Source organism: Rhinatrema bivittatum, chromosome 2 (assembly GCF_901001135.1).
Source record: "Rhinatrema bivittatum chromosome 2, aRhiBiv1.1, whole genome shotgun sequence".
NCBI classification, from domain to species: Eukaryota; Metazoa; Chordata; class Amphibia; order Gymnophiona; family Rhinatrematidae; genus Rhinatrema; species Rhinatrema bivittatum.
In genome coordinates, this window is record NC_042616.1 from 197,903,408 (window position 1) to 197,922,191 (window position 18,784).

The following is an 18,784-nucleotide window of genomic DNA, read 5'->3' on the forward strand; positions in this document are numbered from 1 at the left end:
AGTGATGCACTTAGGGAAGAGAAACCCAAATTATAACTACAAAATGCAAGGTTCCACATTAGGAGTCACCACTCAGGAAAAGGATCTAGGTGTCATCGAAAATACGTTGAACTCTTCTGCTCAGTATGCAGTAGCAGCCAAGAAAGTAAATAGAATGCTAGGGATTATTAGGAAAGGACTGGAGAATAAAAAGGATATCATAATGCCTCTGTATCACTCCATGGTGCAACCTCATCTTGAGTATTGTGTTCAGTTCTGGTCACCACATCTCAAGAAACATAGCAAAATCAGAAAAGGTACAAAGAAGGGCGACCAAGATGATAAAGTGGATGGAACAATTCCTTTTTGAAGAAAGATGACTAAAGAGGTTAGGATTCTTCAGCTTGGAGAAGAAACAATGAGGAGAAATTTGATAGAGGTCTATAAAATAATGAGTGAAAGGGAACAAATAAACGTTAATCAGTTGTTTACTCTTTTGAAAAGTACAAAGACCAGGGGACACAATTAAGTTACAGGGTAATAAATTTAAAACTAATAAGAGAACATTTTTTTTTCACTCAATGCATAATTAAGCTCTGGAATTTGTTGCCAGATGTGGTAAAAGCTATTAGTATAGCTAAGTTTAAAAAAGGTTTGGCCAAGTTCCTGGAGGAAATTATTAAGGTAGAGTTGTATAAATCCATTGCTTATTCTTGGGATAAGCAGCTTGGAATCTATCTACCCCTTGGGATCCTGCCAGGTACTTGTGACCTGGCTTGACCACTGTTGGAAACAGGATACTGGGCTTGATGGACCCTTGGTCTGACCCAGAATTGCTAGCCTTATGTTCTATGTTCTTATATAAAGGAATCACAAATATACCACCTAGAATCTGAGTTCCAGAGCTTTGGTTCCCTAGCAGGGCCAGTGCTCCCATTAGACAAAGTAGATGGATGCCTAGATAGCCAACATTTTGGGAGTAGCAAAATCCCATCAGCACAAGGCCCAGAGGGAGAGAGCCAATACTGCCAAAGAAGGGAGCGCTGTGCTGGAGCTGCTGCCAATAAATCAGTTGGGTATGGGGGGTGTGTGACTGAAGGTTCGGCTAAGGTGCCAAATACTCTTGCACTGGCCCTGTTCCCTAGCTGCTTTTACTGGTAGAATAGCTGTAGGAGCTCACTGAATTTAAGTTACGTTTTACTTTGCTGACCCCTGATTTAGAGCCCCAATCAGGTTGGCATGCTTTGAGGTGAGCGGGGGCGGAGTGCAGGGAATGCTTGGCAAAGCCTTTGCACTATTTGGTGATGCGCTGTAAGTCCGAGGCCATTGGGGAGGAGAAGTGCAGACATTTGACAGAAACCACATCTGTGTAAGTGCTTTACATGCTATTTTGTAAGACTGATCTTTCTCAGGAAGTTCAGAGTACTGTTTAGTGCGACTTTTTAAATTAGCAGCTTTGTAAATTGGCTTAAAAAAATAATATTATTGTGGTCACAGTCTGCTGTATGTTGTCCCACATTTTCTATTGGATTGTGAGAATTAGAAACTATAATCTATTATATAAGCAGTTTTAGTCAGCCGATAAGGACAGAACATCATGGGCAGACTAAAAGAAGAATATCTCATGCTGCCTACACATAAATGGATAATAAGGTTATCTTACCATGCAAATTGCTTTTATTATAAGGGCAAAACCCTCATTAAAATACTCTTTCATAGATACTAGAATTTTTCTATTAAGCAAGAAGAAGCTAAAAATGGAGGTTTTGAAAAATACCTTATAACGTTTAGCGTTAACATTTAGCGTGATGGAGCTTACAATACTTTTTCAGTGTCATAGGATTTTCTAAGAGTTTCCATCTTTGCATGCTGTCTTGCATTTCTTTGCAACGTTCTATTTTCCATACCTCAAACTTAAAGATTTTCTTTTGATAAAGAAATTAACTTTGAATGTCAAATGTTTGCAGATTTTAGACGCTAACTACATTGTTTTCCTATATAGAAATATGACAACAGAGAAAGACCATACTGCCTATCTAGTCTACCCAGCCACACCAACTGTTCAACTCTACAGTCCCCTACTAGGCCCTCAGATATCCCCTCTGAGATGTGATTCGGATTTTGGAACTAAATAGATTCCAGTATGAGGTGATCTGAAGCTCTGAGTCTTGTGCACCTTTCCACTTTCCTGGGTTTTTTTTTCACACTTTTAAGCACGTAGATAGTATCTCCGGACAGCCTGGTTACACTTCTCATCCTGTCCCTTCTGTGGTGCTTCTGAGCTTGCAGAGATGCAACTGACATTATTTTACCAGGAAGGTATTCTTGATTAACTCCAGCTGCTGACAAAGCTAAAACTTATTGATTTTGCTAATGATTAGTTGCAGCCATAAATGCCAACTTTCATATATTGTTTTTCAGCCAAAAATGTCATGATTTGTGTACTTGTAAACTCTGAGCCTTCCTTCATTAACAGGTGAAATATAGTATTATTTAGAATAATATACAGTAATGCAGTTTAAATGCCTTTAAAATGAAAATATAATAATTTTAACTGTATTACACTGATAAAAGCACAGTACTTTAAAGTTCAACCTCAGGATGGTTAAAATTAAATTCATTTTTCTATCCCACCTTTCATGTCTGGTCAGCCACTTCAAGGCAGATTACAGTGAGATAGGAAAGCACAGAAGTTAGGGAGGTGTTATATTGCAAGGCAGACTACGGTGAGGTTAGTTTAGAAGATGGGGGCATTACATGAAAAAGCACTACATTACAAGGTGAATTATAGTGAGTCAGGAGTAAAAGAGGCATTACATTATGGATACAGTTTTTAAGTATTGCAATGCTGGTCTCAGTGATAAGTTACTGAGGATGTTAATTTATTAAGTAAGCAGCCATGTTTTTAGTTGGCTCTGGAGGTCTAAGTAGTCATTAACTACTTGTAAGTAGAGAGAAAAGTAGATTTCATAGATATAGTTCTGCATGTCTGAAGGTTCTGGACCTTGTTTTGAGGGGCAGGGTTGCTAGCTGAACATAACTTAAGAATTTAAGAATGACTTTATGGGTCAGACAAAGGGTGTATCATGTATCCTGTTTCCAACAGTGGGCAATCCAGATCACAAATACCTGGCAGGATCCCAAATAGATAGATCCCCTGCTGCTAATAGCCAGGGATAAATAGTGGTTTTCCCCAAGGCTATCTGGTTAAGTTTATGGACTTCTCCTCCAGGAACTTGTCCAAACATCTTTTTTAAACCCAGTTATATTAGCTGCCTTTACCACATCCTCCAGCAATGAATTTCAGAGTTTAATTGTGCATTGAGTGAACAGAATTTTCTCCAATTTATTTTAAATGTGCTGCTTACTAACTTCTTGGAGTTTCCCCTCTTTTTCTTTTCATTATTTGAAAGAGTAAAAAACCAATTCGCATTTTATAGACCTCTGACGAACAAATCTTTTTTCTAGGCAGTACTTTTTTACTTTTTCAGTCACACATATGGGACCAATGATTTTCAGTTCTTTGAATGTAAGTGATAGGACCTTAAATTTAATATGTAGAGAAATGGGAAGCTGGTGTAGGAAGACTAAGAAGGAGCAAGCATGTTCCCATTTTTTTGTAGATTGTTCTAGCATTGGCATTTTGGAGTAACTGTAGTTTCTTCATTTATTTTTGTAATCTTGTGTAGATGACACTGTAGTAGTCTAAGTGTGAAAGTACTACAGCTTGCATGACTGTTCTGAGGTTGGTTGGAAGTAGAAAAGGGCATAGTTGCTTCATTGTTCAGAAGCACTACAGCACTTCCTTTGTCACTGCTGTTCTTTGGCTCTTTATGTTCCGTGTAGAGTCTAGGATGACTCCTAGAATCGTCATCTCCTGTTGATGGTATAGAATGATATCATCCAGAACCAGTAGAGGGGGTGTTAATGGGTTGCGGTGAGCTGTTCACTCGTAAGTTCTTCTGTTTGTCCCTGTTTATCAGTATCCGATTGTTAGTCATCCAGATTATCTCATTTAAGTATTTTTTTTAGGATTACTGTAGTTTCTTCCTAGGTATTTGATATCAGCATGAGGATTTAAATGTTGTCCATGCATATGTATACTTTAAGTCTGAATCTCCTTACAATGTTTGTGAAGGGCGAAAGGTATATATTGAAGAAGATGGATGATAGTAGTGAGATTTGGGGAATACCCCATTTCAGAGGCCAGTGTTCAGAAAGTTGTTCATCCAGGTTATTTCTTGGATTTCTTTCCCCATCCAGTTCTTCAACTCCATCTCCACTGCAGTCATCTCTTCCATCTGTCACATATTCAATCTATCACTCTCCACTGCTACTGTTCCTGCTGCCTTCAAACTGTTGTAATAATACTACTCCTTAAAAAGCCCTCACTGGATCCTACCTGTTCTGTCAACTATCATCCCATCTCCATTCTCCCTTTTGCTCCCATACTACTTGAATGTGATGTTCACTGCCGCTGACTTGACTTAATTACATCTCAAGTCATTCTTGATCCACTCAGTCTTGTTTTCACCCTCTACATTCAACTGAAACAGTCCTTGCTAAAGTTTTCAGTGACCTGTTTATGGATAAAGCCAAAGGTCTTTACTCTGTCCTTATCCTCTTTGAACTGTCTGCTTCTTTTGAAACTGTTGATCACTACCTACTCATTGATACTCTGTCCTTGCTTGAATTTTGGGATTCTGTCCTGTCTTGGTTCTCATCTTACCTTTTCCATTACACTTCCTTCTGAACTGTCATTCCACTATCAATTGGTGTGCCTCAGGGTTCTGTCCTAGTTCCTTTTCTCTTCTCTTCTCAGTATATAGTGGTACTCTGATTTCCTCTCATGGCTTTCAATACCATTTTTATGATTACTCCCCCCAGATCTACCTTTCACCAGGAATCCAGTCCTGGATCTCAGCCTGCTTGTCTGATATTTGCTGCCTGGATGTGTTGCCGCCACCTTAAACTCAACATGGTCAAGACATAGCTCCTTATTTTTCCCCCCCAAGCCCACCTCCTCTCTTTCTCTTTTCTCTATTTCGTGGATAACATGGACATCCTCCCGGTCACCTCAGCCCATAACCTTCGACTCCTCTCTCTCCTTTTCTACGCATATCCAAAACTCCGCTAAAAAGTGCCATTTCTTTTCCTTATTGCCTTAATCCATTTCTTCTTTTTTGAACATGCTATCAGAAAGAACCCTTATCTACTCTCTCATCTCTTCCCGCTTACACTATTGCAACCTGCTCCTCGCAGGTCTCCCAGAAAGCCATCTCTTTACTGCAATGTGTCCTAATTCATCTGCATGACTTATCTTTCGCCAAAATCACTACATTCACATAGCTCCTCTTCTGAAGTCACTGCATTGGCTCCCTATTCGCTCCTGCATACAGTTCAAGCTTCTCTTTCTCACCTATAAATGCCTTCACTTTGCAGTAGCTCACTACTTCTCCTCTTATCTCTTTCTACACTCCTCTTTGTGTTCTCTGCTCATCAGACAAGTCACTCCTATCTGTGCCCTTCTCTTCCACCAATTCCTGACTCTGTGTTTTCCACCTGGCTGCACTGTATGCTTGGAATTGTCTTCCTGAACTGATGCGTCATGCTCCCTCTCTCGCCTTGTTTAAATCCCATCTAAAGAAGCACCTTTTTGTAGCTGCTTTTAAATCTTAGGCCTGATTGTCTGTTTTTAGCCTCATTAACTATTTTCTTTTCTTTTTTAACCATTGTCTTGCTTTGAAATGCCCCAAGCCTCTTGTCCTGTATGTTTCTTGTCCTGTATGTTTTCCTGAGCAGGGACTGTCTTTGTTGTGTGTTTGTATAGCACTGCATATGTCATGTAGCGCTATAGAAATATTAAGTAGTGGTAGTATTAATATGATTCGGCTGGTAGGGAAGGATGCGAACCAGCTTCTCACTTTTCGTGGACATTTATGTTTGTCAGTCTAGTAAGCATGTGTCGAATGCAGCAGAAAGATCAAGAAGAATCAGGAGACATGATCCACAGTGATTCATCATTATTCACATGTCATCTAGTAGAGATACTTTAAACAGTTTCCATACTGTATCCTGTATGGAAACCTGATTGGGTCAGTTCCAGTCTTTTGGTCTCTTGAAAATAGTTTCTTTATTGACTGGCAGCAATAGACTTTCATGAGTTTGGCCAGTGTAGGTGGGTTTGATATTGGCCGGTAGTTAGTACATTTTGAGGCATCCAGAATGGGGTTTTTCAGCATAGGCCTGATATGGGTTGATTTTAATGAGTCAGGTTAGTGTCCTTGCTGTTTATATTTTTTTCTAGGTAACATAGGATTGGTTTTGGTAGGTCTTTAAGAAGACATGCAAGGCAGTGGATCTGATGCCCAGCCACCATTTCCTAATTGTTCAGTGAGTTTATCATCAAGACCTATATTTTAAAACTGTTTGAGGATGGTTGTATCTGTTTCCTCTTATTTCTTGTGCTGTGATGTGATTTGCACTTTCTTTTTTACTAGTTTTTTTTCTGTCTTCTTTCCCGGTTTGTGTACATTTCTGGGCTACTCTGAATTACATCTTTAGTTTGTTTTGTCATTGCTCTCTCTAAGATGGGTTTACTGACTGTTATTGTGGTTGATTTAACTTTGGTGCCTGGTTGAGATTCAGTGTCAAGTCTTTTTCTGAATGTTGGCTATTTTGTTATAATAAAATAGTGAGTCGATCAGTCAGTGATGTTTCCGATGTATTGTTGTGGAGGTGTTTAGGAAGCCTTTAACAACGTGGAAAATCTCTCTGGTAGGGTTTTTTCTTCCTTTATGGCATTTGAGTTGTAGGCCTTTTTGGTGTTATTTAAAGCCTTCCTGTAGGTTTTAAAAGATAGGATAGAATGGGTACTATCTTCTTGTTTTCTTGATTTTTTTTTTTTTTGCTTTCTTTCTTGTTTTTGGTAGGTCTTTTTAAATTGCCATATGTGTTCTATAAATTTTGATGTGGAGAGGTTGGGGCGTACCATTTTTATTCTCACTGGTGCCATTTGGTCCAAGACCATTATACAGGATTCATTCCAGTAGTGTAATAAGTTGTCAATTGGTTCTTCTTGGGAAAGGTTCCATTTTGATACTTAGGTCTTCGCCAAATTGCAGCACATCTATTTTCCCTCTGGTTTTCAAGGTTTGTTTTTGTGACACTTTTTCTTATTTGCTAACCATATGTTGAGGTTAAATTTGAACATGAAATGGTCTGACCAGATTAAAGAGCTGGCTTTGAGTTTCTGAATGGGGCTGTTCTGTTCCTTAGTATTGGAAGTGAGTAGTAGGTCAGAGAGGTGTCCAGCATTGTGGGGGCATGAAGTTTATTTGCTGTAGTGTCAGTGCCTATGTTGTGCTTAGGAATTCACAGCTGCACCGTGTTTTGGGTCTTGGTGCCAGTTAAAGTCCCATAGTTTCAGGAAATGTGATGTCTCTAGTGCTAGTTTGGTCACTAAGTTCAATAAGGTCAATAAGTTCTTCATTTTTGTTTTACTTGGTGATGTTGATCAGTGATATAGAAATAGGATGCCTTCATGCAGGTTTGCTCCAATTTCACACAGAGACTTTCTCAGATGGGCTGGCACAATGGATTGTTTATATTTCTACTTTATGGTCTCTTTATTCCGTATTTGGTAAGGGTCTGTCTTTGTTTTACATGTCTGATGGAGGTGAGACATGACCGAGGGGTTAAAGGGGCTCTTAAGGAAGATACGGGCATTGCAGAAAGACTAAATGAATTCTTTGCTTCTGTGTTTACTAATGAGGATGTTGGGGAGATACCAGTTCCAGAGATGGTTTTCAAGGATGATGAGTCAGACGAACTGAACCAAATCACTGTGAACCGGGAAGATGTAGCAGGCCATATTGACAAACTAAAGAGTAGCAAATCACCTGGACCAGATGGTATGCATCCTAGAGTACTGAAGGAACTCAAAATTGTTTCTAATCTATTAGTTAAAATTTGTAACCTATCATTAAAATCATCCATTGTACCTGAAGATTGAAGGGTGGCCAATGTAACCCCAGTATTTAAAAAGGGCTCCAGGGGCGATCCGGGTAACTATAGACCAGTGAGCCTGACTTCAGTGTCGGGAAAAATAGTAGAAACTATTCTAAAGATCAGAATCATAGAGCATATAGAAAGACATAGTTTAATGGAACTCAGTCAACATGGATTTACCCAAGGGAAATCTTGCCTAACAAATCTGCTTCATTTCTTTTGAAGGGATTAATAAAAATGTGGATAAAGGTGAACCGGTAGATGTAGTGTATTTGGATTTTTAGAAGGCGTTTGACAAAGTCTCTCATGAGAGTCTTTTAAGAAAACTAAAAAGTCATGGGATAGGAGGCGATGTCCTTTCGTGGATTACAAACTGGTTAATAGACAGGAAACAGAGAGTAGGATTAAATGGTCAATTTTCTCAGTGGAAAAGGGTAACAGTGGAGTGCCTCAGGGATCTTTACTTGGACCGGTGCTTTTCAATATATATATATAAATCATCTGGAAAGGAAAACGATGAGTGAGGAATTTGTTGCCAGAGGTTGTGGTTAGTGCAGTTAGTGTAGCTGGGTTCAAAAAAGGTTTGGATAAGTTCTTGGAGAAGTCCATTAACTGCTATAATCAAGTTTACTTAGGGAATAGCCACTGCTATTAATTGAATCAGTAGCATGGGATCTTCTTGGTGTTTGGGTAATTTACAGGTTCTTGTGGCCTGGTTTGGCCTCTGTTGGAAACAGGATGCTGGGCTTGATGGACCCTTGATCTGACCCAGCATGGCAATTTCTTATGTTCTTATGTATTCTGGGACAATGTAGTTTCTGTGTAGGGCATCTATAACAGCCTGGCTTGTCCTAATAGGCAGTGTATTTGTGTTTTAAGGCCTGGTATAATGGGGTAGATTTTTAAAAAGTGCGCCTTCGCGTACTTTTGTTGGCGCACCAGGCGCCAACAAAAGTACGCTGGATTTTAGCAGATACACGCTTAGCCGCGCGTATCTGCTAAAATCCAGGATTGGCGCGCGCAAGGCTGCCGATTTTGTGCAGCCGGTGCGCGCCGAGCCGCGCAGCCTGCCTCCGTTCCCTCCAAGGCCACTCCGAAATTGGAGCGGCCTCGGAGGGAACTCGCTTTCGCCCTCCCCTCACCTTCCCCTCCCTTCACCTTCCCCTCCCTTCACCTTCCCCTCACCTTCCCCTCCCTTCACCTTCCCCTCCCTTCCTCTATCTAACCCACCCCCCCGGCCCTTCACCTTCCCCTCCCTTCACCTTCCCCTCACCTTCCCCTCCCTTCACCTTCCCCTCCCTTCCTCTATCTAACCCACCCCCCCGGCCCTATCTAAACCCCCCCTACCTTTGTCGGGGGATTTACGCCTCCCGGAGGGAGAAGTAAATCCCCGCGCGCCAGCAGGCCGCTAGCGCGCCGAGACGCGACCTGGGGGCGGTTTCCGGAGGGCGCGGCCATGCCCCCGGACCGCCCCGGGCCAAAACCACGCCCCTGGCCCGTCCCCGAAACGCCGCGTCCCGCCCCCAAAACGCCGCGCCGATCGGCCCCGCCCCCGACACGCCCCCTCGAAAAACCCCGGGACGTACGCGAGTCCCGGGGCTCTGCGCGCGCCGGCAGGCCTATGGAAAATAGGCGCGCTGGCGCGCAAGGCCCTGCTCCCATAAATCCGGGCGGATTTACGGGAGCAGGGCTCTCAAAATCCGCCCCAATATTTGTAGTGTTGCCTTTTCATAGGAAGAATTGTTAGTTTGAGTGCTGGCAGTTTGTGCTGTTTTGATATGAGAGGTTTACTATATTATAATTGTAATTAGGTTTACTCAGGACTTTCTGAGGACCAAGCCTACACCCAACATGTGTTAAAATATGCCTACTGCCATATGGGTTCCACATTTCATTTGCTTTTTTGCAGGGTTTTCTCGTTGGCACCCCTGCAGTGCCTTTAAATGTAATATACATACTGTTGTGATATTTTTACTTCAGAAGACTGTACTTTGAATATCCTTTTTCATATAAAATCTTTTTACTATAAATATTGTTTTTAATTGTGTGTGGGGAAGGCTGTGGATGGAGGGAAGGGTGCAAAATAGCTGTAAGTTCCACTTAGGGTGCCTTATACTCTTGCAGTGACCTTGACTGCAAAAACAATACAAATTGTTTAAAAAAAAAAAAAGAGAATGAGGGTGCAACACAGTAATTGTTCACACAGGGCAACAAAAATGCTAGCATCAGCCTTGCTTGTCAGTCTACGGGGAGTGCTGTTCCTATTTTTAGAGCTGGTATTGCGTCTTTATGTATGATTGCTCCCTCACCCCTTTTGCCTAGTCTGGGTTGATGGCAGATTTTATATCCTGGTGGAATGTGCTGTATTAGAGTAGGTCCTTTATTCTCAATTAGCTATGTTTTTACTATGAAGACCGACTCTGGGGATTTTTCAATGAGATCATGATTAAGTAGCATCTTGTTGACTACTGATTGATGTTGAAATATATATTGCAAGTATAATTTTTTTTATTTAATACACCACAATTTGTATGTACACTGCTTTGATGTATTCACAAACATTTTAAAATAGTCTACAATATCGCAGGAGCATTATAACACTAAAACCTAACACAATAATAATAAAACCAATAAATTCAATATCTTACTAGTAATAAAATCATACATCAGGATCAATAAAGAGCAGTCATTTGCCAAATCTCCATAATTATCCTATTTAAATAAACAGGTTTTTAAACTTTTCAAAATTTTAGAAAATTTTGCTCTAATAGGAGCTCTAATGGAATTTCATTCTAACATAAACAGAAGACTGGACTGTATGCTCCAGTCTAATCTTTATGGAAGACACAATAATCAGGAGTGCCTGCTGAGATGATTGTGATACTCGAGTAGGATTGTATCCAGTGAATAAATCAGCCAAATAGATCTGTGCAAACATTTTAAAAGCAATAGTCAGGATCTTAAACATAGTTCTAGAAGCTATGCGCAGCCATTGCAACTTACGCAATAAAGGAATCACATGATCACTTTTTTGCATTAAACAGAAGTTTTGCTATTGTAGTTTGCAGTAACTGGATTCCTTTTATCCATAATATAGTACAGGTGATAGTTTTTCTATATTCTGTTCTGTTTGGTCTGATATTTAGCATGATCGGTACACTTTGGGTTGTTGGTTTTAGTAGTGGTAGGATGGTGCATGAGTATCACCTTTTACCATGATTGTGCTGATTAGGTTGGGTGTAAGCTGGATGATGATAAACTGCCTGGGTCGTGGGACAGTAGGGGGTCAGGTTTTTTTTGGTGTGGCAGTTGTTGAGTATTGTCCTTTCTCCATGGTTATGTTCATTTGGTTAGGTGTGGATTGGATGGTCATAATAGGCTTGGTATCTAGTCTTCGGGTTATAGTTTTGAGAGTCTGTAGTTCATTGTAGTACACAAAGAAGTAGAGTTAGTTGTGGTAGAGGGGATATAGTATGCGTTCAGTATATATAAAGGAATATGTATATTATATTGAATTGGATTCTCATAAAGTTAATTGGTAGTTTCATATTGCTAGTTGATAAGGTTTTCTTTCAGAGCATGGGGTTTAGGAATGGCAAGCTGGGTAGTGGTCGAAATTCATGTTGTTGATGGGATATTTCAGTCTTTGGTTTAATACATTGAGAACATTTAAATGGTTTATCTTGGTCAAAGTGGCAGTGCATTCAGAGCACTGAAATGCTTTTTCATTGCTTCCGAGCCTATCATAATTAGAACATGTAGATGGTTTCCTTTTGATGGAAGTGAAGGTGTAGTCAGATCATTAAAAGGTTTCTCCTTAATTGAAGATGGCAGTGCATTCAGAACATTGAAATGTTTTTCTCTTTTCTTGAAACACACTTAGAACATTTAGATGGTTTCTCTCTGAACGTAAACTATTCCTGCAGGAGCTGAAGGGCTAATGTTATAGGAAGCACTTGGCAGAGCAGACAGTTTATTTAACCCGCTGTTGTGTTCAAAAGTTACTGCCAATTCAGCAAGGAGTTTTGTACCCAAAAAATGTATGCACAACAATTTGCGTTCATGAACACTCTTTCATGCAAATCCCTTGCTAATGATTATGTTAGCTATAACCCTCAATGTAGTGAGGTGCATTGGCATACCTCATCTTTTCTTATTGCTTGAAACTTAACTCCTACTCTGAGGTAAAGTTTCCAGGGCTGATGTTAGTCTGTGGGCGGAAGCACGAGTTTCGGTGGTGAAACCTGTATTCAAAATTTTCTGTTCATAAAACATACTTTTTGCACACACAGTATGTTTTCTGTGCATAAAATATGATTTATTTGCACAAAAATGTTTTCTGCACTGGAAGCATTTTTTGTGCACAGAAATCATATTTTATGCACAGAAATCATGGCCCATGTTCACAAATCATATTTTCTGTCAATTGTTTGTGCATATAAATCATATTTCCTGTGCAGAAAACAGTCCTGATATTAAAATATATGTAACGCTACTGAGTACAGATGTTTAGATAAAGCTTTGGAGTTTGGATTTTAGTTCACTTGAACAGCAGCAGAAGTTGAAGCCCTGATAAATTGCTATAGCTCCAAAGTTTCAAACTTGGAATACATTCAGGGGTTGATGAGCATTTTTTGCCATGGCTAAATCTATCTGCCTAGTGAATCTAAGTGGCTAAATGTAGGTACTCATCCCCAAGCAATTTTCACAATGCCCAATCTAGCTGGATCCCAATCCTGTTATCACTTAGATCCGTTTGAATATTGTCATCTGTGTGATTCTGAAATAATGATAGGTAAAATCTCCACAAAATAGAAGTCCTTTAATTTGGCAAGCTGCAGATCCTGATAGGAACTACCAGCTGCGGCCAATAGTAACTTCTTGCAGCTGTTTGTAACTGCAGCATGACAGCAGTATCTGAAGTTTTTAGATTTCAGGTACTGACAGCTAAAGAAAAATCAGCACTGTTCATAGCACAAAGGTCCACAGCCTGCCAAATAAATTCCCTGAAAACCGAAAAGCCTAGATGTATGGAATATGAAATAAGGAAATCCCTTATCACAGAATAACTAAAAAATGTGTGTTTATTTTGTTTTCTCTTTCAGAAATTTTATGAATAAGCATCCGAAGCCAGTGCTAACAGGCCAGAGGTTCAAAACCAGGAAGAGGGGTAAGCTGAACTTCTAATACAATATTTGTTCATTTGAACGGATGGAGGATAATAAGAGGAGGATAATTTAGGGTAATTGCCATTTCAATAAGATAAAATTGATTATACTAGATTTCAGTATGTTTTTAAACTTTATATATACTCATGTATCAGCTGCATATGGAGATGTTCACCAGAACACCAAGTCAGTCAGCATAAAGGCTGAATAGGCATTTTTCTAGTCTTGTCCAGCTATGGGATCGGTATGTGCCCAAGTACACAATCTGCATCCGAGCTGAAATTTTTATGTACCTTGAATACTGTTCAGTGTTTAATACCTAATGTTTTCTGTCATGCTTATTCACAGCTTACTGAGAAAAACATTACAGATTGTTGGCTCTGGCTTTTTCAATTAGTAATCTGTTTAAAGCTTTTTCTAAAAAATATATTTTAGCAATCACATCATGCTCTGGTCATATTTAGTATTTTTGTCAACCTGAATGCAGTCACATATACATGTTGTTAGTCATAAATAATAGTCATTACTCCTCCTGTGATTGATAACTTCTATCAAGCTGTTAAATCTCTTATGACGCAGTTCACTGCTGTAAAAGCACTACAACTCTCTAATTTTAGCTGGAACAGCAAGCTCCCCCATAGTAACCTTATGTAACTGCTCAAAAATTTTGGAGTATGAACCTTCCTTAATTTTCACTGTTATTATTGGGATGCTATTTTAGCTTGTGTCAAGCAGTTGCTTAATAGGGGTGTATAGAGAATAAATACTTGTTTTGGTTCATTCATTTGGGGGGGCACCTAAATTAATTTTATTAGTTTCAAAACAAAAATATTTGTTTTATTTGTTAATTCATTTTCCATTAAAATCAATGGGGGAAGCACTGCAGGTTGCTTTGGGCTTCAGACTTGAGGTTTTCTCATGAAAAGTGGGAATAAATCATAAGAAGGGGGAAAGAACTCACTTACCCTAGATTAATCAAAATGCTCTAATAATGCATGGATAACGTTCGCGCTAAGAAAAAAGGGTGTGTTTATGGAAATTTTAGAATTACCGCACCATGCAGTAACATAGCGCTTCACATCAGTAGTATCGTGTTGTGCAGTAAATGTTTCGCACCTCATGTTAAGTCCTATTTCGCGTTGCGCGCTGAAAGAGAAAGCCTATCTATAAGGCTTTCATAGTAGTCAAGAATTTATATCTCTATAGGAGGGCCATCTAATAGTTCGAGGTGAGGTGTTGGTGGTGGTTTAGGGTTTAGGGGCCAGTTTTTCATGCAGAGTGAGATGTATACAGCACAGTACACCTCAGTGAAGATTTGGCGTCATTTGGAGAGAGGAAAGTCTCACAAAGATGACATTTCTACTATGTTCTCTCACCCTAGCTTGATGGACTCTCTCTTTCTCGCTCTTGCGCTCTCTCTTGTAATCTTGCCCAAACACCTCCCTAATCCCACCCCATCCCAAAATTTGTATTCACGTTGTGCCCTACCGTTATTATCGCATGCATTATGGCGTTAACACATGTGTCAATGCATTATTGTGTGCGTTAACACCATAACGCATTTTGAATAATGTGGCATGAATAGCTCCGTAAAGGGTCAAAGGCGTACCAGTAATGGCAGGAGCTCTTCAAGACATTATCAGAGGAACAAAAAAGCTGCAAGGGTGGGAGGAATACCCTAAGGCTTCAAAAGAGAGCACCAAAATAATGGCATAAACTCTTGAAGGCAGTACAAGAAGCAAAGTAGCATCAAGAGAGGCATCAACATCCTGAAGCACCATGAAGGGAAAACAAAGGAGAAAAGGTGGCAGGAAAAACCCCAAGGCATCAATACAGGGACAAAGCAGCACAAAGAGTGGTATCAGTGCAGCAAAGCACCATTAGAGGTGCAAAGCAGCCCCCAGAATGGCAATAACAATCCAAGGTGTAGAGTCTGGTATATGACAGCAAGGCAGAGTGACATCAAGACCCTTCAGATGCACAAAAATGGATATGGTATCAATGCTGAGTGAAAGAAAGACTCCTAAGTTGGAGAATAAGGGGTATAGCAGCAAGGCAAAGTGGCATTGAAGTTGTCTGTATTTCTATAGAAGCACTTGCCACTTGTCAGATTTAGTACAAGGGAATGATCTGTCTTCAGTATCATTTTTGTGACATGAGCTTTTATTTCATTCCCTACTTGAATGTGGGTGGAATTTTATTGCTTGTGGGTGGAATTTTAGGTTTCTTGTGAAATTTACTTTTGATTGAAACTGTTATGATCCCCCCTGTTGCTGTGCTAAAGGTGGTATCTCACCTTCCACTGGAGGCCGCTTCGAAGCCAGGGCCTCGCCTGTGTTCCATCCAGGATTTGCTCCAGGGCCTGGGAGGCCTAGCTGTTCCTGAGGCCTGCCTGTGGCTTGCTTGGCTGTTTAGACTTCCTGTTCGGCCTCGCCCTTCTCCCTAGGGGCTGGCCCGCAGCTCTCCATCTCAGTTATAGGGCCAGCAAGGGGCGGCTGCCAGGAGTGCAGCAAATCCTGCTTTAGGCTGCCAGGAGTGCAGCAACCTACCCTGCCTTGACTGCCAGGAGTGCAGTACCCACCGCTTCCTCTTTCCTGCACGTGTCCGCTCCCGCGATTGTAGGACAGGGTGGTCCGTGACCAGTCCAGCCGTGCTGAGTCTTGCCGTGGCCCAAGGGCTCACCATCTGCTATGGAGGCGAGCGCGCTCGGTAATAGAAACTTTATCACAATCAGAAAATTACAATGGTTTCTCCTTAGTGTGGTTTTTTCCACTGATAAGTAAGATGAATTAGCCATTACAATGTGGGTAATGTCATCTGGCGGCACCAACTGGACTCATCTCTTTAAGCTTGTAGAACTTTGAGCTCTACTGAGCATATGCGGGAGTTCCTCCATGAGTCTCTTCAGTCATTTTTTTGTCCGAGCAAAGCACAGATGTGAACTCTGTCTCTCCTAATTTTTTCTGTAAGAATCCTTAAAATCTTTTAAATTTGCTAATTTTTCTCAGTATTTTCTTAAGTTACCTCACTGCCTCTGCAGCCCCACAACAGCACTTTTCAGTGCTATTAAAAATAAACGTGACCGTCTTTTCCACCATGTCCAGCCAGAAGAAATCAACAATGGTGAGTGTCTTTAAAAGCTGTATACAGTGTATGGAAATATTATGTCCATCGCCAATGGGCACAAGCTCCATTATTGATGCCTTGGTCTAGAACACGAACAGAAGACCTGCTATGCCTGTGGATGGATGTCCTCTTGCTCACAACATTCTAAGATGGCTTCGCATCAAGGAACTTGGTAAATATCTCCAGAATTTCAGTAGGTCCTTGTCCCACAGTGCAGCCTCATCTGTGTCGCTGGGAAAACTGTTGAGCAGGAGCTCCTCTAAAACTCCCCTGTCCACCCAGGCCACTTCTGCGGGATTGAGTTCTGCCAGCCACCCTGAATTAAAGACTAAGCTGTTGCAGTTTGATGCTGCTGGAGAAGATAGTGGACCCTTGGGCTGGCCTACCTAGGAAGACAGGGTAGGCCGGGGGGCGGAGCCACAAGCTGGACGGGTTCACCCAGGAGCCAGGGACCCCCCCGGGAGGAGCCCGTAGGGTCCCGGGTCCTCGGGACTGGGAGCTGTGTACGGAATGTCCAGAGTTTGAGATGGGCGTAGGCCGGGACCAGAGCAAGCAGAATGACTAGGAAGTCCAAGGTACCCGGAAGGCAGAGGACCGGCTGCACAGGACCGAGGGCCGGCTGAAGCCAGGACAGTGGGGGGCTGCGGAGACTGTAGCAACCGGAGACAGAGGCAGGCAGTGGGAGAAGCAGGGTCAGAAGCAAACCGGAGTCTGAAGCAGGCTGTAGGCTGAAGCGGAGTCAGAAGTAAATCGGAGTCAGAAGCTGGCTGCAGGCTGAAGCGGAGTCGGAAGCAGACTGGAGTCAGGGGCTGGCTGCAGGCTGAAGCGGAGTCGGAAGCAAACCGGAGTCGGAGGCAGGCAGTGAGCTGAAGCGGAGTCAGGAGCAAACCGGAGTCGGAGGCAGGCAGCGAGCTGAAGCGGAGTCAGAAGCAAGCCGGAGTCAGAGGCAGGCAGCGAGCTGAAGCGGAGTCAGAAGCAGGCAACGTGGAGATCAATCAGGAGCGCAACTGGGAACAACTAAGGAGTTGTGAACCTCGTTGCAAGGCGTTGAGAAGAGAGTCTGAACGCCGGTTATATCGGGACTTAGGCATGACGTCAGCAGCGCGGGTGGGTCCGGGCTTCCGGGAGCAGGACGCTCAAGAGGGACGTCCTCGTGCGCGCGCGCACGAGACCGAAGTGAAGCAGGCCCGTAATGGCGACCGCCACGTGGAGTGAGAGAAGCCCCCGGGGTCCGGAGCGGGTGGAATGCGGTGCTCCCTGAAGCGGAGGTAAGCGGGCCTGAGCCCTAACAGAAGGGAAGCGGTCGGGACCGCAACATAAGCGGCATTAGTCACTGGAGCCATCACAGCCCGTATGAAAGAAGCACAAACATCCTAAGTGTGGTGGATCAGCACTGACGCTGTCAATAATATCATCATCTGCGCAACCAACATCTGTATTCCTGACGCACAATGCATCGACTCACCCGTTGCATCTTCAACTATTGCATTTGACATATGGCACATTATGACAATCGTGCATGATGCATTGATGTATTCAATCCACGACGTGCTCAATACTTAATGTCTTGATGCCACTCAAGGCCTCAATGCCACTCAAGTGTGCGGCCTCAGTGCATACAGATTTATTTATTTTATTTATATGGATATTTTTATATACTGTTGTTTGGAGCTGACCTTCACGATGGTTTACAAGCATAACAACAATACATATAACATATCTATGTATAACGAGAGAACATATGGGGTAAATTTTAAAATTTTGCTCTAACGCGTACTTTTGTTCGCACACCAGGCGCGAACAAAAGTACGCTGGATTTTATAAGATACGCGCATAGCTGCGCGTATCTTATAAAATCCGGGGTCGGCGCGCGCAAGGGGGTGCACATTTGTGCAACTTGGGTGCGCCGAGCCCGGCGCATTCTGCCTGTTCCCTCCAAGGCCGCTCCAAAATCGGAGCGGCCTCGGAGGGAACTTTCTTTCCACCCCCCGCACCTTCCCCTCCCTTCCCCTCCCTTCCCCTACCTAACCCACCCCCTGGCCCTATCTAAACCCCCCCCTACCTTTGTTGGCAGATTTACGCCTGCTGAAAGCAGGCGTAAATCTGCACGCACCAGCGGGCTGCTGGCGCACCATCACCCGGCCCGGGTGATGGTGCGCCAGCTGGTCCGGAGGCCTCGACCACGCCCCCGGGCCGGCACCACGCCCCGGTCCCGCCCCTGACCCCGGACACGCCCCCGCCCCTTTTACGAAGCCCCAGGACTTACGCGCGTCCCAGGGTTGTGAGCACGCCGGCGGCCTATGCAAAATAGGTGCGCCGGCGCGCGAGTGCCCTGCACGTGTAAATCCGGCCGGATTTACGCGCACAGGGCCTTTAAAATCCGGCCCTATGGGTATAATGTGTGGTCTGTTAAGAGGGTTACAAAAATAGGATCTTGGAGGGTTCCAAGCATAACAACAGTACATATAGCATATTGATGTATAACCAGAGAACATATGAAG

At 42.5% G+C, this 18,784-nt stretch overlaps 1 protein-coding gene across 3 annotated transcripts in view; it reads left to right on the top strand.

The window, feature by feature from the left end:
• Window positions 1-18,784, top strand: part of BZW2 (basic leucine zipper and W2 domains 2) — a 201,468-nt gene that overhangs the window by 62,656 nt on the left and 120,028 nt on the right. For all 3 annotated transcript variants that reach the window (XM_029589024.1, XM_029589026.1, XM_029589023.1), the window contains exon 2: window positions 13,095-13,159. In XM_029589024.1, the coding sequence (XP_029444884.1) occupies window positions 13,102-13,159 (58 nt within the window). In that variant the 5' untranslated portion in view covers window positions 13,095-13,101. The remainder of the gene's footprint in view (window positions 1-13,094; window positions 13,160-18,784) is intronic.